Below are 26,826 nucleotides of genomic sequence, written 5' to 3' on the forward strand. Positions count from 1 at the left end.
AATTCATGTTTACTTTTGTTTTTCTTTAATCCAGTCATTCTCTTTATCACGACAAGTTTTCTTGTCATATTTCCCATATTTTTATTCCTTTCATATAATGGTAATTCAACAATTATGTAACTATATCAACATGATAAAATATCAAAATTAATTAATCTTTAGTACAATATAGAATTCTTTTTTTGTGAAAGAACTCAGAATTTTAAAAAATATCCTAAATCAAGAGTTTTTTACATTTGAGTTGATTTCTTACATAAAAATGATTCTCTAATAGAATATATCTTCAATACTAAGTATTATTCTAAGTATTATCATATTTGTAAGGTCATCTCTTTTTTAAGGTAATTTTCTTGTTATCATCTCTTCTTATTATTGTATCCTTCTTATTGATGTATTATTCCAACTACCATCATGTAGGTAAGTTATATCTATGTCGATATTCATGCTCAATCATTGGAATTTTAAATTTAATTTAAAATATTTTATATATTATCATGTGTTACTAAATGCGCATAAAGGTTTATGTTTATAGTATAAGTAGATAAGATTATTTTTATCAAAATTTATGTGATTGAAGTTTTGTTTCTATTTGTTAAAGTTTTTTATTTTTTTATTAATTGTGATATTTTAGATTTTTAAATAAATTTTAAATTATTTACATGTTTTAAAGTATTTTCATAATTAAACATGAAGTCTGACTTGCTGACACAACGTTTCAACTAGTGACCTAGGGCTTAATCGAATAACAACTCGGTAATATTAATAACTATACTTTGTTATTACAATGTCACTAAAATTTAATGTATATTTTTCAGAAAAATATGAAACTAACATGAGACATCCATGTTATAAACATGGGATGTCATTTTGCATGTGGACAATTTCTTTATTTCTTTTTTTGTTTATGATACAAGGCATATACTCAATGTAACAAAGAGAAAGCAGAAAAAAGTAGGGATAGGAACTCTTGTGTGGAACAGTTCATCACTTTTGCCTCACAACCCCATAATGCGAAATCAGATGCACGGGTCAGGTTTCACGTTGCCATTGGAGCTACCATAGACATGAACACAAATAGAAGCATTTTTGGGTTGCTTTTCGTTGCCGTTGTACTTCAAGCTGATGTCACTGAGCTCCACGCCCTCACATGGAGCAACCTCGCTGCACACTAGATTATAAGCTATTGGCGAGAGAAAGGTCCCCACGATATTTCTGTACTTGATATTCTTGATCTTAACTAGAGAAGGATCCTACATGGAGAGAGGAAGGATGCTCAAATTTCAAGACTATGATGATATATTTAGCTGTAGTAGAAGCAATGAGGCATACCTTTTTGGGACAGTTATCTGATGGGCAATAATTCTGATTTATGATGATGGGGTTATAGACATTATTCATGATGATGTGTTCAAAGACGAAATCAGTGGCCTTCAACCTAGATGGAGAAGATTGCAATGTCTTGATCCTCAATCCATTTGTTGTACCGGTAAGATTGCAATTACTCACGTTCAGCCCGATTACATCTTTCTCACCAGCATTTCTGCCGAGACTACCGACGCTGATGCCATGGCCTGGGCCGCATAACACCTTAAAGATGGTCAGATTGGTGCAGCCCGGGCCGATGGAGATGCAGTCATCACCGGTGCCGATGACTGAATTGGCAACCTGGATATTGGTCGACTCGGCGATGTGAATGCCATCAGTGTTGGGGCTATCTTGAGGAGCACTGATCTTGATGGAATCAAAGATAATGTTTCTTGATTCAAAGACATGAATGTGGAAGAACTTGCTGTCGATAGAAGAAATGCTTTTGATGGTTGCGTTCGTGACGAAACTGAACACCAAGTTCTATACGGTAGCATTGTAACGATTGTCAGTGCAATTCAAAGTAAGAACGAAGTAGTGTTAATATCTGCATGGTTAGAGCAAGGAAGACATGGCTACCATACCATGGGTAAGGGTTTGCAATCATTTGTCTTTTTGCATTGGTTGTAAGGCCATGCAGAAGCTCCTTGTCCGTTGAATCTTCCACCACCTGAGATAACCAATCCATTAATGTACTGGAAATGGAGCCAATATTGATTGTAAGCTTCGAGATGGGTGGATGCCAGTAGCTGCCCTTTCACTTGCATCACCATTATGCCTTTGCATGGCCCTTTGAAGATTGTTGGACCGAGCAGGTATGCTCCCTCTGGGATCACTATCGTTGCCTTCCCTTGTACCGCGCATGCCGCACTCCATGCCGTTTCAAAAGCCTACCATGTCCATAATTGTTACAACCGTAAGTATGGAGATGTCATGAAGAAAATACAAGAAGTTTCTTATGTTTCTCCTCCGTCCCGCTAAAACTTTTTGTAATTCAAGTTCATGAAGATTTTTAAATTCATAGGAACTACGACAAAAACTATTGGTTGTAGTGAAAACCTATACTAAACATGAAAAGCTACCTTTGTGTTATCGGTTTTGCCATCTCCTGCTGCTCCATAATCCTTCACATTGTAAACACCGTCAGCCATGGCTACCCTCGCACCACTTAAGATGAAGAATAGCAAGCCAATCACAATAATACTTAATTCTAATCCCATTATCAAAAGTCTTCTCCTCGATCGATGTGTTCTCTGAATCAGCGCTTGTGTGTGCATGTCAATAGTTTGAATTAAGAAATCATTTATAGTGAGGGCATGCAAGAGGATTCTTCCCATGTAATCAACAAGTACATATGGTTTAAGCAATTTTTGACAACCAAGGTAACAATCACTTGCTATTTATATATGTTTGTGGTTGAGAAGGATACGTATGATTACTGGTTTGCCATTTCGGAAGTCTATTCGTGGCCTATATTCATTTGGAAACAACCTCTTCCATTGGAAGGTGTTAACTCCACAATTTGTGAACTTTGCGAGCGATGTTGGGGTGCTGAATAACCGAAGACTTTAATTTTTATGCTATATGCAAATTGAAAATGAACTATGTATGATGTCAGTGTGTTCGAAATATTTATGTATATGAAATGATGAATTAAGAGAAGAGCACCACAATCTACTTATTAAGTTTTTGGTTTGTGTTTCGAATTTTTGTATGATATACATTTAGACATCAGATGATGAAATTTAATTTGAATACATTTAAAGTATAAAAAAAGAGAATTTAGCTAATAAGGTTATGGGTTTGATTGAATTTAGATAAATAGCAACAACCGGTAGACAGCGATGAAATGTCCGTTAGGTTAAAATTTAAACCAGTAGGGACAAATGGAATAGTGGATTGAATTGATGTCTAATTTGATATGTTTTATATGTTATCTTAGAAGCTCACATTCCAGAGAACATAAAGTTGGAACTGTTAGGATCGGAGCGGCACTAAGAGAGGGGGGTGAATTAGTGCAGCGGTGAAGTGCGATAAACTTTTCACGATTTAAACACTTTTCGGAAACTTCGTTCGATAAAAGCAACGTTTTCGTTTAAAACCGTTTCGATTGCGTTTTAACTTGAAGAGATACGTAAGATGGAGACAAAGCAGTATAGCATTAAAGTGCAAATGGTTTGCAGTAATATAAATGACAATAAGTAAATGCAAACCAGAGATTACGCCGATTTTACAGTGGTTCGGTCAAATGACCTACATCCACTTGCGAGGCCCCTCTTAGTTGAGGCTCCCACCTTCCACTAGCAAATCTCTTGAAATGGAAGGGTAAATACCCCTCTTACAACTCTTTACAAGCGGTTCACTCTCTTACAGATTTTCGAGAAGGAATGAGGTGAACACTAGCAAATCGAAAGCAAGACTATCTAAGACTTTTCTAGGGCCTTTCTCTCAAACACTTGCTGCTCAAAAAGTTGTAATCTCAGCTGAGATTTGAGGGGTATTTATAGGCCTCAAGAGGATTCAAATTTGGGCTCCAAATTTGAATTCTCGTGGAGTTCCCGATGCTGGCGGTGCCACCGCCTGTCAGTGGCGGTGCCACCACCTGCTACTGTCAGACGTTGACAGTGCTGGGCGGTGCCACCGCCCAGCTCTCGGGCACTGGGCAGTGCCACCGCCTACAGTGTTTTCAGCCCAACTACAGTGTTTTCAGCCCACTAGTTGGGCTTCAATCTTGCCTCAAACTAGTCCGAACTTGGGCCCAATTGGCCCCTACTTGGGTTATAGGATTAACACCTAATCCTAACCCTAATTAACATGCTAACTACGAATTTAAAGATATTTTCTAAGCTATTACAAAGTCCGTAAGTCAAGACTTCTTCCGGCGAACTTCCGACGGTCTTCCGATAAACTCTCGGAAACCATTTTGCGGACTCCCAGCAAGCTCCTAGACTTAACGATTTGATCTTGGCGAGTTCCAACGAGCTTCTTCGGTAAGCTCCGATCTTTCTCGGTGAGCTCCGCGAACTTCCAACGAACCTTCCGGCGAGCTTCCGAAAAACCCTTCGGCAAGTCCCTACTCATTCTCGGCTAGTTCCGGCAGCATTCCCGATGAACCTTCGGACTTCTATCGAACTCTCGAACTCCCAACGAATCCTTCGCGCTTGACTCCAGCACTTTGTTTCGCTTTATGTCTTCATCGTTATCGTAGTTAATCCTGCACACACAATCCAAAACTCTACTCCGATCTAGACAATTGTTACAACGCGAATTGACATTCTGTTGCCCGGCACGTCATTGGTTGGCGCTTCGTCCGATTCTTCGGTGCATCGTCCTCTCTTGCGGCCTGTTGCCCAATCGGTGGTTGACCTCCGCAACCCTGATATCCTTGGCGCAATTCCGCTCTCCTTGGCATGATGCCCGACGTTCGAAGCCTTCTGCCGTCCAATAACCTGACGTGATCTCCTCCGGCGCAACGTCAATTCCTCCTGCGTCAACTGTCTAATCCTGATCGAGTAGACCTGCATCACTCAAAATGCAGTTAAACATCTAAACACAATCAATTAGTTTCATCATCAAAATCCGAGATTCAACAATCTCCCCCTTTTTGATGATGACAACTAATTGATGACTAACAGAGTTAACCTAAACTCCCCAGAGTTAACCTAAACTCCCCAGAGTTTAACCAAACTCCCCCTATCAATATGCCATATTGATAGAATCTTGAATTCAAACTGAATTCAAGTCATTGCAATATTCATCATGAATACTTGCAACACATCATCATGAACATATGCATAAACTTATGCATATCATGTCATCAACATACTTCTCCCCCTTTGTCATCAACAAAAAGGAGAAGTACCACAATCAAGTGTTTGTTATATGGGTTCAACTCATTACATGAAAAACATAATATCAAGTTTTATCATCATGTAGTTTTGAAGCTAGAAAACTTTAGCAATTATTACATCATGCTTAGAACATTCAAGCTATCAAGTTTTAGATATGCAAGTTTTACAGCATACAAGATAGCACTTTTGGTAATGTTCAAGATAGCAAGTTCTAGCAATATTATAACATTTTAGAATATGCAAGTTAGCAGTTTTGAGATGTTCAAGAAAGCAACTCTTGCTTCTTGAAATATGCAAATTTGTCAAGTTTTGCTAAATGTGCAAGTTAGCATTTTTGCCTCTTAAGATAGGTAAGATAGCACATTTGCTCTTTTTGAGATAGCAACTTTTTGCTCTCTTTAGACTATAAGCTAGCAATTTTTACGATATGTAAGTTTCACAATATACAAGCTAGCAAAAATGCCAAACTAACAAGAGATAATATTTTACATGAGGCAAGCAAACAATTTGGCAAATGTTACATTTGCATCTTCTCTTTTGAGAAGTGCAATTTTTGCTTTCATCTTGAATTGTGCAAGCTAGTTAGTTTGCCTCTTTTCATGATGTCCACGTAGAAATTCTTGCTCCCCCTTTGTCATTGTCAAAAAGATGGGAAGACCCTTATATTAATTTTCATATTATGACAAAGGTAAGTATTATTCTTATTTGTGCATCATTATATATTCAAATTAAAACATACACAATTTCAAAAACCTTATTTTTTATGTACTATACCGAAAAACAAATCAATCATAATTAATAGGCATATCATACATGATACTCAAACATTAAAATTTTTAAGCATTTATCAACACGTTGATCATGATACCAATCATTCATCATTTAAAGCATTTATGATACACATCATATGCAATAAATACATCATGTACATCATTATCATAAGTATTACATACATCATTTTAACTTTATGAATATTTCATCATTGCATGCATCATGCCAAAAACATTTCAAGCCAAGCAAGCCATAAATACAAATAAATCATATCTTAAAGGAATTCAATATGAAAATTCAGCAAGAATCACATGATACAATCGCAAAGCATGATATCATTGTGTGATATATGATGAAATGATAATTTATCATATCAATGAAAGATATCAATCGTGAAACATGAAATGATAATAGTCTCAAAATTTTCAATTTGCGATACATGTGATACATTGCGATACACTAAAAAATTTAATGCGATGCTTCTAAGGATATCAACCTATTTTCGATACAAAGCATGGCTAGAGCAATTATATTGTTAGGCAAGATCTTTCTTCTCTTTTTGAGAAGTGCAAGCTTGCAAGTTTTACTTAGCATGCTAGGAAGTTTACTTTCATTTTCAATGCACAAGCTAGCAAAACCTTCTCCCCCTTTATCAAAGTAAAAAAGAAAGGGAGGACTCAATGGCTAAATATTTCAACCGTTCGACAAGCCAAATATACAAAGAATTCATGAAAGATATCAATGAGGATCAATTCATGAATACCAAAGATATGATTCACGATTCATTAAAATTGTTCTTAACAAGTTCATGATTCGGTTGAAACAAAGTTTCATTCAAGTTAATTCATTAACTCAAAAAAAATCATAATCAAATTATCATTTTTGAGATTCATAACATGAATAACGTTATTACCATTTCATCAAAATCAATTTCGAGATTCACACAATATCATGAAATCATTAATCTCGCTAAGATGGGAAAAACATTTTCTTTTTAAGTGATTCTTTAACACATCATCAAAATCTCATTCATAATTCAAGTGATTTACAAGATATCATAAATGAATTTATCACTTGTATTTCATCAAAAATCGATAACTTTAGAGATAGAAAATGATTGAAGCATTTAACAAGATTGAAGCATGATTCATATTTAAAATGTATCTAATGTCGTAAATACGAATCAAGCATTTGTCAAATTTGAAATCATCCTCAAAATTACATTCAATAAATTTATATATGACAAGCATAGATTTATTGAAAAATCAATAACATAGAGGATTGTATTTCATTTTTATAAATTTCTATTCATGTGTTTTGCTTCTTATAAGCATGCCTTTGCTTTAAAAAGAAATGTCAACATTCAAGATAGAAAGGCAAATAAAGATTTATTAAGTCGAATCGCATTAAGCATGTGGCATTTTCCAAAAGATTTGATTCAAGATATTCACATAATTCATGAAATGAGTTCATTAATTTCGATAGGATAGAGAATCCATTTTCATGTCATGCAATTGATTTCATATGAGCATATTTAAAATTTTCATGTAAAAACTATGCATCATGTTGAGAGCAAAATCATCGTTATGTTTGCTTCTATCTATTAATCACATTTGGTGTGTAAGCATTATCATAAAACATTCCATTATCATGATGTTTAATTTGTAGCAAACAATGCATCTTGTTTTGAAACTAAAATCAACATGAATTTATCACGATCATACATATATATTTATTTTTGTTTGTGTTTCATTTTGGATTGAGTAAAAGAAAATGTTTATGAAAGTGTTGAGCATCATGTTTAGAACCGAAAGCATCATCACCATCAAGGCATCATTCCAAAACATAGGGTATCATCATTTTAAATTCTCATGCATAATATCAAAATACACAATCATAGATTAATCCTATTAAACATAATCATGCAAATTAATTTTATGTCAAAACCATACATCAAAATCCAATACGAAAATCATAAACATTCATGGAATTTTGTATTATCACAAATTAAGCAATCATCATTCATAATTTTTAATTTTTCAAAAATACTAGAAAGAAAAGCATAAAAAAATCCTACTAACTAAGTTAAGCACTCATGTAATTTCAAAATAATTCAAGAGAGTTGAGTTACTTACCTTGTAGTCGAAGCTCGTCAAAGCCCAATTCGCCGTTTCACCTTTGGAAGTTCTTGATTCATCCTTGGTTGCCTTCCTCTTCTTTGGCCTCTTCCTCCGTTCAAGTTCATTGTTTATTTTATATTTTTGTTTAATAAACTTATTAAGATTTAGTGTTCGAAGTTCAAGTTCATCATTGTCCTCATCACTTGAGTCATTGCTCAAGTGGTATTCATTTGTCCGGAGTTCCAAATCCTTCCTGTTCTTTGGAAGGTGGTTCAAGTGTTCATTGTGTTCATCGTGTGCATTACGCACCATTTCATATGTCATCAATGAGCCGATAAGTTCTTCAAGTGGAAAAATATTTAAATCTTTTGTTTCTTATATTGTGGTTATTTTAGAATCCCACATTTTTGGAAGGGATCTTAAGATCTTGCTTACGAGATCAAAATTCGAAAAAGATTTACCAAGAACTCTTAGATTATTGACGACATCCGTGAAATGGGTGTACATGTCGCCTATAGTCTCACTTGGTTGCATTTGAAAAAGCTCAAAATCATGCAATAAAATGTTAACTTTCTGAGTCTTTGACTCTACTAGTTCCCTCGTGCGTGATTTCAAGTGTTCGCCAAATATCAAAAGCCGTTTCGCACGTAGAAATCCGATTAAACTCATTTTTGTCTAAAGCGCAAAATAAGGCATTCATAGCCTTTGCGTTTAAAGAAAAATACTTCTTCTCCAAATCCGACCATTCGTTCATCGGTTTAGAGGGAAGTTGAAAACCATTTTCAACGATATTCCATAAATCCAAATTCATAGAAATCAAAAAAACTCTCATTCGAGTTTTCCAATAAGTGTAGTCCAATCCGTTAAACAACGGTGGACGAAAAACCGATAAGCCCTCTTGAAAGCCATAAAGAGCCATTTCTCTCGGGTGTAAATCCGAAATGAGAAATACCAGGCTCTGATACCAATTGTTAGGATCGGAGCAGCACTAAGAGGGGGGGGTGAATTAGTGCAGCGGTGAAGTGCGATAAACTTTTCACGATTTAAACACTTTTCGGAAACTTCGTTCAATAAAAGCAACGTTTTCGTTTAAAACCGTTTCGATTGCGTTTTAACTTGAAGAGATACGTAAAATGGAGACAAAGCAGTATAGCATTAAAGTGCAAATGGTTTGCAGTAATATAAATGACAATAAGTAAATGCAAACCAGAGATTACGCCGATTTTACAGTGGTTCGGTCAAATGACCTACATCCACTTGCGAGGCCCCTCTTAGTTGAGGCTCCCACCTTCCACTAGCAAATCTCTTGAAATGGAAGGGTAAATACCCCTCTTACAACTCTTTACAAGCGGTTCACTCTCTTACAGATTTTCGAGAAGGAATGAGGTGAACACTAGCAAATTGAAAGCAAGACTATCTAAGACTTTTCTAGGGCCTTTCTCTCAAACACTTGCTGCTCAAAAAGTTGTAATCTCAGCTGAGATTTGAGAGGTATTTATAGGCCTCAAGAGAATTCAAATTTGGGCTCCAAATTTGAATTCTCGTGGAGTTCCCAATGCTGGCGGTGCCACCGCCTGTCAGTGGCGGTGCCACCGCTTGCTACTGTCAGACGTTGACAGTGTTGGGCGGTGCCACCGCCCAGCCCAAGCGGTGCCACCGCCCAGCTCTCGGGCACTGGGCAGTGCCACCGCCCAGCCTAGGCGGTGCTACCGCCTATAGTGTTTTCAGCCCAACTACAGTGTTTTCAGCCCACTAGTTGGGCTTCAATCTTGCCCCAAACTAGTCCGAACTTGGGCCCAATTGGCCCCTACTTTGGTTATAGGATTAACACCTAATCTTAACCCTAATTAACATGCTAACTACGAATTACGAATTTAAAGGCATTTTCTAAGCTATTACAAAGTCCGTAAGTCAAGACTTCTTCCAGCGAACTTCCGACGGTCTTCCGATAAACTCTCGGAAACCGTTCTGCGGACTCTCGGCAAGCTCCTAGACTTCACGATTTGATCTTGGCGAGTTCCAACGAGCTTCTTCGGTAAGCTCCGATCTTTCTCGGTGAGCTCCGCGAACTTCCAACGAACTTTCCGGGGAGCTTCCGAAAAACCCTTCGGCAAGCTCCCTACTCATTCTCGGCTAGTTCCGGCAGCATTCCCGATGAACTTTCGGACTTCTATCGAACTCTCGAACTCCCAACGAATCCTTCGCGCTTGACTCCAGCACTTTGTTTCGCTTTATGTCTTCATCGTTATCGTAGTTAATCCTGCACACACAATCCAAAACTCTACTCCGATCTAGACAATTGTTACAACGCGAATTGACATTCTGTTGCCCGGCACGTCATTGGTTGAAGCTTCATCCGATTCTTCGGTACATCGTCCTCTCTTGCGGCTTGTTGCCCAATCGGTGGTTGACCTCCGCAACCCTGATATCCTTGGCGCAATTCCGCTCTCCTTGGCCTGATGCCCGACGTTTGAAGCCTTCTGCCGTCCAATAACCTGACGTAATCTCCTCCGGCGCAACGTCAATTCCTCCTGCCTCAACTGTCTAATCCTGATCGAGTAGACCTGCATCACTCAAAATGCAGTTAAACATCTAAACACAATCAATTAGTTTCATCATCAAAATCCGAGATTCAATAGGAACGATTGTTTATTATCATATTAAATCTAACTAAATCATATAACAATTAAAACTAATGATATAGATTTGTTATTATATTTGAACGAATGCAATGTTAAAATAAATACTAAAACCGAATAATACTACAAAATTAAAATATTTTCATTCGCTAGATGTGAATAATTATTTATTTATGGTTACAAAATTATATATAATTATATATTTTTTAAATAATAAAATATTTTATAAACTAACAAATAATTGTGTGTATATATATACAACTACAAATTGCACGCATATACAGTGATTGAAAATAGATATGTTGTTACTTTTATAAATCAACCTAACGAAATCATATATACTTATTTTTTATTACAAATATTCGATAAAAATATATAGTTCTCGTACCTTTTTTCGTAGAACTTTCAGATAGCACAAATCCATATGAAAATTTAAAATTCTAATTATAATTAAATACAAAACCAAAGATCCTTCGTATATTCTATATTTGTCTCTCTTTTTATTGTTTTACTTTTCCTATGTCACCTTCAATGTAAGACCATTTTTTTAATCTATAATTAAATTAATTACATAATATCATGTAAGATCAAATTAAATACGGAATGTCAAAATTAATTAACCAAAAATCTTATGTGCTCTATCTAATCTCCTTCTTCAAATAATTCATGTTTACTTTTGTTTTTCTTTAATCCAGTCATTCTCTTTATCACGACAAGTTTTCTTGTCATATTTCCCATATTTTTATTCCTTTCATATAATGGTAATTCAACAATTATGTAACTATATCAACATGATAAAATATCAAAATTAAGTAATCTTTAGTACAATATAGAATTCTTTTTTTGTGAAAGAACTCAGAATTTTAAAAAATATGCTAAATCAAGAGTTTTTTACATTTGAGTTGATTTCTTACATAAAAATGATTCTCTAATAGAATATATCTTCAATACTAAGTATTATTCTAAGTATTATCATATTTGTAAGGTCATCTCTTTTTTAAGGTAATTTTCTTGTTATCATCTCTTCTTATTATTGTATCCTTCTTATTGATGTATTATTCCAACTACCATCATGTAGATAAGTTATATCTATGTCGATATTCATGCTCAATCATTGGAATTTTAAATTTAATTTAAAATATTTTATATATTATCATGTGTTACTAAATGCGCATAAAGGTTTATGTTTATAGTATAAGTAGATAAGATTATTTTTATCAAAATTTATGTGATTGAAGTTTTGTTTCTATTTGTTAAAGTTTTTTATTTTTTTATTAATTGTGATATTTTAGATTTTTAAATAAATTTTAAATTATTTACATGTTTTAAAGTATTTTCATAATTAAACATGAAGTCTGACTTGCTGACACAACGTTTCAACTAGTGACCTAGGGCTTAATCGAATAACAACTCGGTAATATTAATAACTATACTTTGTTATTACAATGTCACTAAAATTTAATGTATATTTTTCAGAAAAATATGAAACTAACATGAGACATCCATGTTATAAACATGGGATGTCATTTTGCATGTGGACAATTTCTTTATTTCTTTTTTTGTTTATGATACAAGGCATATACTCAATGTAACAAAGAGAAAGCAGAAAAAAGTAGGGATAGGAACTCTTGTGTGGAACAGTTCATCACTTTTGCCTCACAACCCCATAATGCGAAATCAGATGCACGGGTCAGGTTTCACGTTGCCATTGGAGCTACCATAGACATGAACACAAATAGAAGCATTTTTGGGTTGCTTTTCGTTGCCGTTGTACTTCAAGCTGATGTCACTGAGCTCCACGCCCTCACATGGAGCAACCTCGCTGCACACTAGATTATAAGCTATTGGCGAGAGAAAGGTCCCCACGATATTTCTGTACTTGATATTCTTGATCTTAACTAGAGAAGGATCCTACATGGAGAGAGGAAGGATGCTCAAATTTCAAGACTATGATGATATATTTAGCTGTAGTAGAAGCAATGAGGCATACCTTTTTGGGACAGTTATCTGATGGGCAATAGTTCTGATTTATGATGATGGGGTTATAGACATTATTCATGATGATGTGTTCAAAGACGAAATCAGTGGCCTTCAACCTAGATGGAGAAGATTGCAATGTCTTGATCCTCAATCCATTTGTTGTACCGGTAAGATTGCAATTACTCACGTTCAGCCCGATTACATCTTTCTCACCAGCATTTCTGCCGAGACTACCGACGCTGATGCCATGGCCTGGGCCGCATAACACCTTAAAGATGGTCAGATTGGTGCAGCCCGGGCCGATGGAGATGCAGTCATCACCGGTGCCGATGACTGAATTGGCAACCTGGATATTGGTCGACTCGGCGATGTGAATGCCATCAGTGTTGGGGCTATCTTGAGGAGCACTGATCTTGATGGAATCAAAGATAATGTTTCTTGATTCAAAGACATGAATGTGGAAGAACTTGCTGTCGATAGAAGAAATGCTTTTGATGGTTGCGTTCGTGACGAAACTGAACACCAAGTTCTATACGGTAGCATTGTAACGATTGTCAGTGCAATTCAAAGTAAGAACGAAGTAGTGTTAATATCTGCATGGTTAGAGCAAGGAAGACATGGCTACCATACCATGGGTAAGGGTTTGCAATCATTTGTCTTTTTGCATTGGTTGTAAGGCCATGCAGAAGCTCCTTGTCCGTTGAATCTTCCACCACCTGAGATAACCAATCCATTAATGTACTGGAAATGGAGCCAATATTGATTGTAAGCTTCGAGATGGGTGGATGCCAGTAGCTGCCCTTTCACTTGCATCACCATTATGCCTTTGCATGGCCCTTTGAAGATTGTTGGACCGAGCAGGTATGCTCCCTCTGGGATCACTATCGTTGCCTTCCCTTGTACCGCGCATGCCGCACTCCATGCCGTTTCAAAAGCCTACCATGTCCATAATTGTTACAACCGTAAGTATGGAGATGTCATGAAGAAAATACAAGAAGTTTCTTATGTTTCTCCTCCGTCCCGCTAAAACTTTTTGTAATTCAAGTTCATGAAGATTTTTAAATTCATAGGAACTACGACAAAAACTATTGGTTGTAGTGAAAACCTATACTAAACATGAAAAGCTACCTTTGTGTTATCGGTTTTGCCATCTCCTGCTGCTCCATAATCCTTCACATTGTAAACACCGTCAGCCATGGCTACCCTCGCACCACTTAAGATGAAGAATAGCAAGCCAATCACAATAATACTTAATTCTAATCCCATTATCAAAAGTCTTCTCCTCGATCGATGTGTTCTCTGAATCAGCGCTTGTGTGTGCATGTCAATAGTTTGAATTAAGAAATCATTTATAGTGAGGGCATGCAAGAGGATTCTTCCCATGTAATCAACAAGTACATATGGTTTAAGCAATTTTTGACAACCAAGGTAACAATCACTTGCTATTTATATATGTTTGTGGTTGAGAAGGATACGTATGATTACTGGTTTGCCATTTCGGAAGTCTATTCGTGGCCTATATTCATTTGGAAACAACCTCTTCCATTGGAAGGTGTTAACTCCACAATTTGTGAACTTTGCGAGCGATGTTGGGGTGCTGAATAACCGAAGACTTTAATTTTTATGCTATATGCAAATTGAAAATGAACTATGTATGATGTCAGTGTGTCCGAAATATTTATGTATATGAAATGATGAATTAAGAGAAGAGCACCACAATCTACTTATTAAGTTTTTGGTTTGTGTTTCGAATTTTTGTATGATATACATTTAGACATCAGATGATGAAATTTAATTTGAATACATTTAAAGTATAAAAAAAGAGAATTTAGCTAATAAGGTTATGGGTTTGATTGAATTTAGATAAATAGCAACAACCGGTAGACAGCGATGAAATGTCCGTTAGGTTAAAATTTAAACCAGTAGGGACAAATGGAATAGTGGATTGAATTGATGTCTAATTTGATATGTTTTATATGTTATCTTAGAAGCTCACATTCCAGAGAACATAAAGTTGGAACTGTTAGGATCGGAGCGGCACTAAGAGAGGGGGGTGAATTAGTGCAGCGGTGAAGTGCGATAAACTTTTCACGATTTAAACACTTTTCGGAAACTTCGTTCGATAAAAGCAACGTTTTCGTTTAAAACCGTTTCGATTGCGTTTTAACTTGAAGAGATACGTAAGATGGAGACAAAGCAGTATAGCATTAAAGTGCAAATGGTTTGCAGTAATATAAATGACAATAAGTAAATGCAAACCAGAGATTACGCCGATTTTACAGTGGTTCGGTCAAATGACCTACATCCACTTGCGAGGCCCCTCTTAGTTGAGGCTCCCACCTTCCACTAGCAAATCTCTTGAAATGGAAGGGTAAATACCCCTCTTACAACTCTTTACAAGCGGTTCACTCTCTTACAGATTTTCGAGAAGGAATGAGGTGAACACTAGCAAATCGAAAGCAAGACTATCTAAGACTTTTCTAGGGCCTTTCTCTCAAACACTTGCTGCTCAAAAAGTTGTAATCTCAGCTGAGATTTGAGGGGTATTTATAGGCCTCAAGAGGATTCAAATTTGGGCTCCAAATTTGAATTCTCGTGGAGTTCCCGATGCTGGCGGTGCCACCGCCTGTCAGTGGCGGTGCCACCACCTGCTACTGTCAGACGTTGACAGTGCTGGGCGGTGCCACCGCCCAGCTCTCGGGCACTGGGCAGTGCCACCGCCTACAGTGTTTTCAGCCCAACTACAGTGTTTTCAGCCCACTAGTTGGGCTTCAATCTTGCCTCAAACTAGTCCGAACTTGGGCCCAATTGGCCCCTACTTGGGTTATAGGATTAACACCTAATCCTAACCCTAATTAACATGCTAACTACGAATTTAAAGATATTTTCTAAGCTATTACAAAGTCCGTAAGTCAAGACTTCTTCCGGCGAACTTCCGACGGTCTTCCGATAAACTCTCGGAAACCATTTTGCGGACTCCCGGCAAGCTCCTAGACTTCACGATTTGATCTTGGCGAGTTCCAACGAGCTTCTTCGGTAAGCTCCGATCTTTCTCGGTGAGCTCCGCGAACTTCCAACGAACCTTCCGGCGAGCTTCCGAAAAACCCTTCGGCAAGCTCCCTACTCATTCTCGGCTAGTTCCGGCAGCATTCCCGATGAACCTTCGGACTTCTATCGAACTCTCGAACTCCCAACGAATCCTTCGCGCTTGACTCCAGCACTTTGTTTCGCTTTATGTCTTCATCGTTATCGTAGTTAATCCTACACACACAATCCAAAACTCTACTCCGATCTAGACAATTGTTACAACGCGAATTGACATTCTGTTGCCCGGCACGTCATTGGTTGGCGCTTCGTCCGATTCTTCGGTGCATCGTCCTCTCTTGCGGCCTGTTGCCCAATCGGTGGTTGACCTCCGCAACCCTGATATCCTTGGCGCAATTCCGCTCTCCTTGGCATGATGCCCGACGTTCGAAGCCTTCTGCCGTCCAATAACCTGACGTGATCTCCTCCGGCGCAACGTCAATTCCTCCTGCGTCAACTGTCTAATCCTGATCGAGTAGACCTGCATAACTCAAAATGCAGTTAAACATCTAAACACAATCAATTAGTTTCATCATCAAAATCCGAGATTCAACAATCTCCCCCTTTTTGATGATGACAACTAATTGATGACTAACAGAGTTAACCTAAACTTCCCAGAGTTTAACCAAACTCCCCCTATCAATATGCCATATTGATAGAATCTTGAATTCAAACTGAATTCAAGTTATTGCAATATTCATCATGAATACTTGCAACACATCTTCATGAACATATGCATAAACTTATGCATATCATGTCATCAACATACTTCTCCCCCTTTGTCATTAACAAAAAGGAGAAGTACCACAATCAAGTGTTTGTTATATGGGTTCAACTCATTACATGAAAAACATAATATCAAGTTTTATCATCATGCAGTTTTGAAGCTAGAAAACTTTAGCAATTATTACATCATGCTTAGAACATTCAAGCTATCAAGTTTTAGATATGCAAGTTTTACAGCATACAAGATAGCACTTTTGGTAATGTTCAAGATAGCAAGTTCTAGCAATATTATAACATTTTAGAACATGCAAGTTAGCAGTTTTGAGATGTTCAAGAAAGCAACTCTTGCTTCTTGAAATATGCAAATTTGTCAAGTTTTGCTAGATGTGCAAGTTAGCATTTTTACCTCTTAAGATAGGCAAGATAGCACATTTGCTCTTTTTGAGATAGCAACTTTTTGCTCTCTTTAGACTACAAGCTAGCAATTTTTACGATATGTAAGTTTCACAATATACAAGCTAGCAAAAATGCCAAACTAACAAGAGATAATATTTTACATGAGGCAAGCAAACAATTTGGCAAATGTTACATTTGCATCTTCTCTTTTGAGAAGTGCAATTTTTGCTTTCATCTTGAATTGTGCAAGCTAGTTAGTTTGCCTCTTTTCATGATGTCCACGTAGAAATTCTTGCTCCCCCTTTGTCATTGTCAAAAAGATGGGAAGACCCTTATATTAATTTTCATATTATGACAAAGGTAAGTATTATTCTTATTTGTGCATCATTATATATTTAAATTAAAACATACACAATTTCAAAAACCTTATTTTTTATGCACGATACCGAAAAACAAATCAATCATCATTAATAGGCATATCATACATGATACTCAAACATTAAAATTTTTAAGCATTTATCAACACGTTGATCATGATACCAATCATTCATCATTTAAAGCATTTATGATACACATCATATGCAATAAATACATCATGTACATCATTATCATAAGTATTACATACATCATTTTAACTTTATGAATATTTCATCATTGCATGCATCATGCCAAAAACATTTCAAGCCAAGCAAGCCATAAATACAAAGAAATCATATCTTAAAGGAATTCAATATGAAAATTCAGCAAGAATCACATGATACAATCGCAAAGCATGATATCATTGTGTGATATATGATGAAATGATAATTTATCATATCAATGAAAGATATCAATCGTGAAACATGAAATGATAATAGTCTCAAAATTTTCAATTTGCGATACATGTGATACATTGCGATACACTAAAAAATTTAATGCGATGCTTCTAAGGATATCAACCTATTTTCGATACAAAGCATGGCTAGAGCAATTATATTGTTAGGCAAGATCTTTCTTCTCTTTTTGAGAAGTGCAAGCTTGCAAGTTTTACTTAGCATGCTAGGAAGTTTACTTTCATTTTCAATGCACAAGCTAGCAAAACCTTCTCCCCCTTTATCAAAGTAAAAAAGAAAGGGAGGACTCAATGGCTAAATATTTCAACCGTTCGACAAGCCAAATATACAAAGAATTCATGAAAGATATCAATGAGGATCAATTCATGAATACCAAAGATATGATTCACGATTCATTAAAATTGTTCTTAACAAGTTCATGATTCGGTTGAAACAAAGTTTCATTCAAGTTAATTCATTAACTCAAAAAAAATCATAATCAAATTATCATTTTTGAGATTCATAACATGAATAACGTTATTACCATTTCATCAAAATCAATTTCGAGATTCACACAATATCATGAAATCATTAATCTCGCTAAGATGGGAAAAACATTTTCTTTTTAAGTGATTCTTTAACACATCATCAAAATCTCATTCATAATTCAAGTGATTTACAAGATATCATAAATGAATTTATCACTTGTATTTCATCAAAAATCGAGAACTTTAGAGATAGAAAATGATTGAAGCATTTAACAAGATTGAAGCATGATTCATATTTAAAATGTATCTAATGTCGTAAATACGAATCAAGCATTTGTCAAATTTGAAATCATCCTCAAAATTACATTCAATAAATTTATATATGACAAGCATAGATTTATTGAAAAATCAATAACATAGAGGATTGTATTTCATTTTTATAAATTTCTATTCATGTGTTTTGCTTCTTATAAGCATGCCTTTGCTTTAAAAAGAAATGTCAACATTCAAGATAGAAAGGCAAATAAAGATTTATTAAGTCGAATCGCATTAAGCATGTGGCATTTTCCAAAAGATTTGATTCAAGATATTCACATAATTCATGAAATGAGTTCATTAATTTCGATAGGATAGAGAATCCATTTTCATGTCATGCAATTGATTTCATATGAGCATATTTAAAATTTTCATGTAAAAACTATGCATCATGTTGAGAGCAAAATCATCGTTATGTTTGCTTCTATCTATTAATCACATTTGGTGTGTAAGCATTATCATAAAACATTCCATTATCATGATGTTTAATTTGTAGCAAACAATGCATCTTGTTTTGAAACTAAAATCAACATGAATTTATCACGATCATACATATATATTTATTTTTGTTTGTGTTTCATTTTGGATTGAGTAAAAGAAAATGTTTATGAAAGTGTTGAGCATCATGTTTAGAACCGAAAGCATCATCACCATCAAGGCATCATTCCAAAACATAGGGTATCATCATTTTAAATTCTCATGCATAATATCAAAATACACAATCATAGATTAATCCTATTAAACATAATCATGCAAATTAATTTTATGTCAAAACCATACATCAAAATCCAATACGAAAATCATAAACATTCATGGAATTTTGTATTATCACAAATTAAGCAATCATCATTAATAATTTTTAATTTTTCAAAAATACTAGAAAGAAAAGCATAAAAAAATCCTACTAACTAAGTTAAGCACTCATGTAATTTCAAAATAATTCAAGAGAGTTGAGTTACTTACCTTGTAGTCGAAGCTCGTCAAAGCCCAATTCGCCGTTTCACCTTTGGAAGTTCTTGATTCATCCTTGGTTGCCTTCCTCTTCTTTGGCCTCTTCCTCCGTTCAAGTTCATTGTTTATTTTATATTTTTGTTTAATAAACTTACTAAGATTTAGTGTTCGAAGTTCAAGTTCATCATTGTCCTCATCACTTGAGTCATCGCTCAAGTGGTATTCATTTGTCCGGAGTTCCAAATCCTTCCTGTTCTTTGGAAGGTGGTTCAAGTGTTCATTGTGTTCATCGTGTGCATTACGCACCATTTCATATGTCATCAATGAGCCGATAAGTTCTTCAAGTGGAAAAATATTTAAATCTTTTGTTTCTTGTATTGTGGTTATTTTAGAATCCCACCTTTTTGGAAGGGATCTTAAGATCTTGCTTACGAGATCAAAATTCGAAAAAGATTTACCAAGAACTCTTAGATTATTAACGACATCCGTGAAATGGGTGTACATGTCGCCTATAGTCTCACTTGGTTGCATTTGAAAAAGCTCAAAATCATGCAATAAAATGTTAACTTTCGAGTCTTTGACTCTACTAGTTCCCTCGTGCGTGATTTCAAGTGTTCGCCAAATATCAAAAGCCGTTTCGCACGTAGAAATCCGATTGAACTCATTTTTGTCTAAAGCGCAAAATAAGGCATTCATAGCCTTTGCGTTTAAAGAAAAATACTTCTTCTCCAAATCCGACCATTCGTTCATCGGTTTAGAGGGAAGTTGAAAACCATTTTCAACGATATTCCATAAATCCAAATTCATAGAAATCAAAAAAACTCTCATTCGAGTTTTCCAATAAGTGTAGTCCAATCCGTTAAACAACGGTGGACGAAAAACCGATAAGCCCTCTTGAAAGCCATAAAGAGCCATTTCTCTCGGGTGTAAATCCGAAATGAGAAATACCAGGCTCTGATACCAATTGTTAGGATCGGAGCGGCACTAAGAGGGGGGGGTGAATTAGTGCAGCGGTGAAGTGCGATAAACTTTTCACGATTTAAACACTTTTCGGAAACTTCGTTCGATAAAAGCAACGTTTTCGTTTAAAACCGTTTCGATTGCGTTTTAACTTGAAGAGATACGTAAGATGGAGACAAAACAGTATAGCATTAAAGTGCAAATGGTTTGCAGTAATATAAATGACAATAAGTAAATGCAAACCAGAGATTACGCCGATTTTACAGTGGTTCGGTCAAATGACCTACATCCACTTGCGAGGCCCCTCTTAGTTGAGGCTCCCACCTTCCACTAGCAAATCTCTTGAAATGGAAGGGTAAATACCCCTCTTACAACTCTTTACAAGCGGTTCACTCTCTTACAGATTTTCGAGAAGGAATGAGGTGAACACTAGCAAATTGAAAGCAAGACTATCTAAGACTTTTCTAGGGCCTTTCTCTCAAACACTTGCTGCTCAAAAAGTTGTAATCTCAGCTGAGATTTGAGGGGTATTTATAGGCCTCAAGAAGATTCAAATTTGGGCTCCAAATTTGAATTCTCGTGGAGTTCCCAATGCTGGCGGTGCCACCGCCTGTCAGTGGCGGTGCCACCGCCTGCTACTGTCAGACGTTGACAGTGTTGGGCGGTGCCATCGCCCAGCCCAAGCGGTGCCACCGCCCAGCTCTCGGGCACTGGGCAGTGCCACCGCCCAGCCCAGGCGGTGCTACCGCCTACAGTGTTTTCAGCCCAACTACAGTGTTTTCAGCCCACTAGTTGGGCTTCAATCTTGCCCCAAACTAGTCCGAACTTGGGCCCAATTGGCCCCTACTTGGGTTATAGGATTAACACCTAATCTTAACCCTAATTAACATGCTAACTACGAATTACGAATTTAAAGGCATTTTCTAAGCTATTACAAAGTCCGTAAGTCAAGACTTCTTCCAGCGAACTTCCGACGGTCTTCCGATAAACTCTCGGAAACCATTCTGCGGACTCTCGGCAAGCTCCTAGACTTCACGATTTGATCTTGGCGAGTTCCAACGAGCTTCTTCGGTAAGCTCCGATCTTTCTCGGTGAGCTCCGCGAACTTCCAACGAACCTTCCGGGGAGCTTCCGAAAAACCCTTCGGCAAGCTGGACTCATTCTCGGCTAGTTCCGGCAGCATTCCCGATGAACCTTCGGACTTCTATCGAACTCTCGAACTCCCAACGAATCCTTCGCGCTTGACTCCAGCACTTTGTTTCGCTTTATGTCTTCATCGTTATCGTAGTTAATCCTGCACACACAATCCAAAACTCTACTCCGATCTAGACAATTGTTACAACGCGAATTGACATTCTGTTGCCCGGCACGTCATTGGTTGGCGCTTCATCCGATTCTTCGGTGCATCGTCCTCTCTTGCGGCTTGTTGCCCAATCGGTGGTTGACCTCCGCAACCCTGATATCCTTGGAGCAATTCCGCTCTCCTTGGCCTGATGCCCGACGTTTGAAGCCTTCTGCCGTCCAATAACCTGACGTAATCTCCTCCGGCGCAACGTCAATTCCTCCTGCGTCAACTGTCTAATCCTGATCGAGTAGACCTGCATCACTCAAAATGCAGTTAAACATCTAAACACAATCAATTAGTTTCATCATCAAAATCCGAGATTCAATAGGAACGATTGTTTATTATCATATTAAATCTAACTAAATCATATAACAATTAAAACTAATGATATAGATTTGTTATTATATTTGAACGAATGCAATGTTAAAATAAATACTAAAACCGAATAATACTACAAAATTAAAATATTTTCATTCTCTAGATGTGAATAATTATTTATTTATGGTTACAAAATTATATATAATTTTATATTTTTAAATAATAAAATATTTTATAAACTAACAAATAATTGTGTATATATATATACAACTACAAATTGCACGCATATACATTGATTGAAAATAGATATGTTGTTACTTTTATAAATCAACCTAACGAAATCATATATACTTATTTTTTATTACAAATATTCGATAAAAATATATAGTTCTCGTACCTTTTTTCGTAGAACTTTCAGATAGCACAAATCCATATGAAAATTTAAAATTCTAATTATAATTAAATACAAAACCAAATATCCTTCGTATATTCTATATTTGTCTCTCTTTTTATTGTTTTACTTTTCCTATGTCACCTTCAATGTAAGACCATTTTTTTAATCTATAATTAAATTAATTACATAATATCATGTAAGATCAAATTAAATACGGAATGTCAAAATTAATTAACCAAAAATCTTATGTGCTCTATCTAATCTCCTTCTTCAAATAATTCATGTTTACTTTTGTTTTTCTTTAATCCAGTCATTCTCTTTATCACGACAAGTTTTCTTGTCATATTTCCCATATTTTTATTCCTTTCATATAATGGTAATTCAACAATTATGTAACTATATCAACATGATAAAATATCAAAATTAATTAATCTTTAGTACAATATAGAATTCTTTTTTTGTGAAAGAACTCAGAATTTTAAAAAATATCCTAAATCAAGAGTTTTTTACATTTGAGTTGATTTCTTACATAAAAATGATTCTCTAATAGAATATATCTTCAATACTAAGTATTATTCTAAGTATTATCATATTTGTAAGGTCATCTCTTTTTTAAGGTAATTTTCTTGTTATCATCTCTTCTTATTATTGTATACTTCTTATTGATGTATTATTCCAACTACCATCATGTAGGTAAGTTATATCTATGTCGATATTCATGCTCAATCATTGGAATTTTAAATTTAATTTAAAATATTTTATATATTATCATGTGTTACTAAATGCGCATAAAGGTTTATGTTTATTGTATAAGTTGACAAGATTATTTTTATCAAAATTTATGTGATTGAAGTTTTGTTTCTATTTGTTAAAGTTTTTTATTTTTTTATTAATTGTCATATTTTAGATTTTTAAATAAATTTTAAATTATTTACATGTTTTAAAGTATTTTCATAATTAAACATGAAGTCTGACTTGCTGACACAACGTTTCAACTAGTGACCTAGGGCTTAATCGAATAACAATTCGGTAATATTAATAACTATACTTTGTTATTACAATGTCACTAAAATTTAATGTATATTTTTCAGAAAAATATGAAACTAACATGAGACATCCATGTTATAAACATGGGATGTCATTTTGCATGTGGACAATTTCTTTATTTCTTTTTTTGTTTATGATACAAGGCATATACTCAATGTAACAAAGAGAAAGCAGAAAAAAGTAGGGATAGGAACTCTTGTGTGGAACAGTTCATCACTTTTGCCTCACAACCCCATAATGCGAAATCAGATGCACGGGTCAGGTTTCACGTTGCCATTGGAGCTACCATAGACATGAACACAAATAGAAGCATTTTTGGGTTGCTTTTCGTTGCCGTTGTACTTCAAGCTGATGTCACTGAGCTCCACGCCCTCACATGGAGCAACCTCGCTGCACACTAGATTATAAGCTATTGGCGAGAGAAAGGTCCCCACGATATTTCTGTACTTGATATTCTTGATCTTAACTAGAGAAGGATCCTACATGGAGAGAGGAAGGATGCTCAAATTTCAAGACTATGATGATATATTTAGCTGTAGTAGAAGCAATGAGGCATACCTTTTTGGGACAGTTATCTGATGGGCAATAATTCTGATTTATGATGATGGGGTTATAGACATTATTCATGATGATGTGTTCAAAGACGAAATCAGTGGCCTTCAACCTAGATGGAGAAGATTGCAATGTCTTGATCCTCAATCCATTTGTTGTACCGGTAAGATTGCAATTACTCACGTTCAGCCCGATTACATCTTTCTCACCAGCATTTCTGCCGAGACTACCGACGCTGATGCCATGGCCTGGGCCGCATAACACCTTAAAGATGGTCAGATTGGTGCAGCCCGGGCCGATGGAGATGCAGTCATCACCGGTGCCGATGACTGAATTGGCAACCTGGATATTGGTCGACTCGGCGATGTGAATGCCATCAGTGTTGGGGCTATCTTGAGGAGCACTGATCTTGATGGAATCAAAGATAATGTTTCTTGATTCAAAGACATGAATGTGGAAGAACTTGCTGTCGATAGAAGAAATGCTTTTGATGGTTGCGTTCGTGACGAAACTGAACACCAAGTTCTATACGGTAGCATTGTAACGATTGTCAGTGCAATTCAAAGTAAGAACGAAGTAGTGTTAATATCTGCATGGTTAGAGCAAGGAAGACATGGCTACCATACCATGGGTAAGGGTTTGCAATCATTTGTCTTTTTGCATTGGTTGTAAGGCCATGCAGAAGCTCCTTGTCCGTTGAATCTTCCACCACCTGAGATAACCAATCCATTAATGTACTGGAAATGGAGCCAATATTGATTGTAAGCTTCGAGATGGGTGGATGCCAGTAGCTGCCCTTTCACTTGCATCACCATTATGCCTTTGCATGGCCCTTTGAAGATTGTTGGACCGAGCAGGTATGCTCCCTCTGGGATCACTATCGTTGCCTTCCCTTGTACCGCGCATGCCGCACTCCATGCCGTTTCAAAAGCCTACCATGTCCATAATTGTTACAACCGTAAGTATGGAGATGTCATGAAGAAAATACAAGAAGTTTCTTATGTTTCTCCTCCGTCCCGCTAAAACTTTTTGTAATTCAAGTTCATGAAGATTTTTAAATTCATAGGAACTACGACAAAAACTATTGGTTGTAGTGAAAACCTATACTAAACATGAAAAGCTACCTTTGTGTTATCGGTTTTGCCATCTCCTGCTGCTCCATAATCCTTCACATTGTAAACACCGTCAGCCATGGCTACCCTCGCACCACTTAAGATGAAGAATAGCAAGCCAATCACAATAATACTTAATTCTAATCCCATTATCAAAAGTCTTCTCCTCGATCGATGTGTTCTCTGAATCAGCGCTTGTGTGTGCATGTCAATAGTTTGAATTAAGAAATCATTTATAGTGAGGGCATGCAAGAGGATTCTTCCCATGTAATCAACAAGTACATATGGTTTAAGCAATTTTTGACAACCAAGGTAACAATCACTTGCTATTTATATATGTTTGTGGTTGAGAAGGATACGTATGATTACTGGTTTGCCATTTCGGAAGTCTATTCGTGGCCTATATTCATTTGGAAACAACCTCTTCCATTGGAAGGTGTTAACTCCACAATTTGTGAACTTTGCGAGCGATGTTGGGGTGCTGAATAACCGAAGACTTTAATTTTTATGCTATATGCAAATTGAAAATGAACTATGTATGATGTCAGTGTGTCCGAAATATTTATGTATATGAAATGATGAATTAAGAGAAGAGCACCACAATCTACTTATTAAGTTTTTGGTTTGTGTTTCGAATTTTTGTATGATATACATTTAGACATCAGATGATGAAATTTAATTTGAATACATTTAAAGTATAAAAAAAGAGAATTTAGCTAATAAGGTTATGGGTTTGATTGAATTTAGATAAATAGCAACAACCGGTAGACAGCGATGAAATGTCCGTTAGGTTAAAATTTAAACCAGTAGGGACAAATGGAATAGTGGATTGAATTGATGTCTAATTTGATATGTTTTATATGTTATCTTAGAAGCTCACATTCCAGAGAACATAAAGTTGGAACTGTTAGGATCGGAGCGGCACTAAGAGAGGGGGGTGAATTAGTGCAGCGGTGAAGTGCGATAAACTTTTCACGATTTAAACACTTTTCGGAAACTTCGTTCGATAAAAGCAACGTTTTCGTTTAAAACCGTTTCGATTGCGTTTTAACTTGAAGAGATACGTAAGATGGAGACAAAGCAGTATAGCATTAAAGTGCAAATGGTTTGCAGTAATATAAATGACAATAAGTAAATGCAAACCAGAGATTACGCCGATTTTACAGTGGTTCGGTCAAATGACCTACATCCACTTGCGAGGCCCCTCTTAGTTGAGGCTCCCACCTTCCACTAGCAAATCTCTTGAAATGGAAGGGTAAATACCCCTCTTACAACTCTTTACAAGCGGTTCACTCTCTTACAGATTTTCGAGAAGGAATGAGGTGAACACTAGCAAATCGAAAACAAGACTATCTAAGACTTTTCTAGGGCCTTTCTCTCAAACACTTGCTGCTCAAAAAGTTGTAATCTCAGCTGAGATTTGAGGGGTATTTATAGGCCTCAAGAGGATTCAAATTTGGGCTCCAAATTTGAATTCTCGTGGAGTTCCCGATGCTGGCGGTGCCACCGCCTGTCAGTGGCGGTGCCACCACCTGCTACTGTCAGACGTTGACAGTGCTGGGCGGTGCCACCGCCCAGCTCTCGGGCACTGGGCAGTGCC

The 26,826-nt window shown here is 36.3% G+C and overlaps 3 protein-coding genes across 3 annotated transcripts; all 3 read right to left on the reverse strand.

Annotated features, from left to right (window-relative positions):
• Positions 1-1,016: 1,016 nt before the first annotated feature.
• On the reverse strand, positions 1,017-2,516 carry LOC135628356 (polygalacturonase-like). The gene is made up of 4 exons (XM_065134980.1): positions 2,448-2,516; positions 1,950-2,035; positions 1,330-1,834; positions 1,017-1,250 (listed from the first exon to the last, which is right to left on the reverse strand). Exons 1-4 carry the CDS (start codon positions 2,514-2,516, stop codon positions 1,017-1,019), a joined length of 894 nt encoding a protein of 297 aa, XP_064991052.1.
• A 9,907-nt stretch (positions 2,517-12,423) lies between these two features.
• Positions 12,424-13,923, reverse strand: LOC135628357 (polygalacturonase-like). Its single transcript, XM_065134981.1, has 4 exons — positions 13,855-13,923; positions 13,357-13,442; positions 12,737-13,241; positions 12,424-12,657 (listed from the first exon to the last, which is right to left on the reverse strand). Exons 1-4 carry the CDS (start codon positions 13,921-13,923, stop codon positions 12,424-12,426), a joined length of 894 nt encoding a protein of 297 aa, XP_064991053.1.
• A 9,884-nt stretch (positions 13,924-23,807) lies between these two features.
• Positions 23,808-25,307, reverse strand: LOC135628358 (polygalacturonase-like). The gene is made up of 4 exons (XM_065134982.1): positions 25,239-25,307; positions 24,741-24,826; positions 24,121-24,625; positions 23,808-24,041 (listed from the first exon to the last, which is right to left on the reverse strand). The coding sequence occupies exons 1-4, from the start codon at positions 25,305-25,307 to the stop codon at positions 23,808-23,810; spliced, it is 894 nt and encodes a 297-aa protein (XP_064991054.1).
• Positions 25,308-26,826: the final 1,519 nt, after the last annotated feature.

Source organism: Musa acuminata, chromosome BXJ3-1, assembly GCF_036884655.1.
Source record: "Musa acuminata AAA Group cultivar baxijiao chromosome BXJ3-1, Cavendish_Baxijiao_AAA, whole genome shotgun sequence".
In the NCBI taxonomy this organism is placed as follows: Eukaryota; Viridiplantae; Streptophyta; class Magnoliopsida; order Zingiberales; family Musaceae; genus Musa; species Musa acuminata.

Excerpts from the sequence above, each read along its gene's own strand:
- LOC135628357 (XM_065134981.1), bottom strand. The coding sequence starts at position 13,923 with ATGGCTGACGGTGTTTACAATGTGAAGGATTATGGAGCAGCAGGAGAT. Across the intron at positions 13,443-13,854 it reads GCAAAACCGATAACACAAAG|GTGGTGGAAGATTCAACGGA; the intron begins GTAGCTTTTCAT and ends TGGTTATCTCAG. Across the intron at positions 13,242-13,356 it reads ATTGCAAACCCTTACCCATG|TTTCGTCACGAACGCAACCA; the intron begins GTATGGTAGCCA and ends CTTGGTGTTCAG.
- LOC135628356 (XM_065134980.1), bottom strand. The coding sequence starts at position 2,516 with ATGGCTGACGGTGTTTACAATGTGAAGGATTATGGAGCAGCAGGAGAT. Across the intron at positions 2,036-2,447 it reads GCAAAACCGATAACACAAAG|GTGGTGGAAGATTCAACGGA; the intron begins GTAGCTTTTCAT and ends TGGTTATCTCAG. Across the intron at positions 1,835-1,949 it reads ATTGCAAACCCTTACCCATG|TTTCGTCACGAACGCAACCA; the intron begins GTATGGTAGCCA and ends CTTGGTGTTCAG.
- LOC135628358 (XM_065134982.1), bottom strand. The coding sequence starts at position 25,307 with ATGGCTGACGGTGTTTACAATGTGAAGGATTATGGAGCAGCAGGAGAT. Across the intron at positions 24,626-24,740 it reads ATTGCAAACCCTTACCCATG|TTTCGTCACGAACGCAACCA; the intron begins GTATGGTAGCCA and ends CTTGGTGTTCAG. Across the intron at positions 24,042-24,120 it reads CAGATAACTGTCCCAAAAAG|GATCCTTCTCTAGTTAAGAT; the intron begins GTATGCCTCATT and ends CTCTCCATGTAG.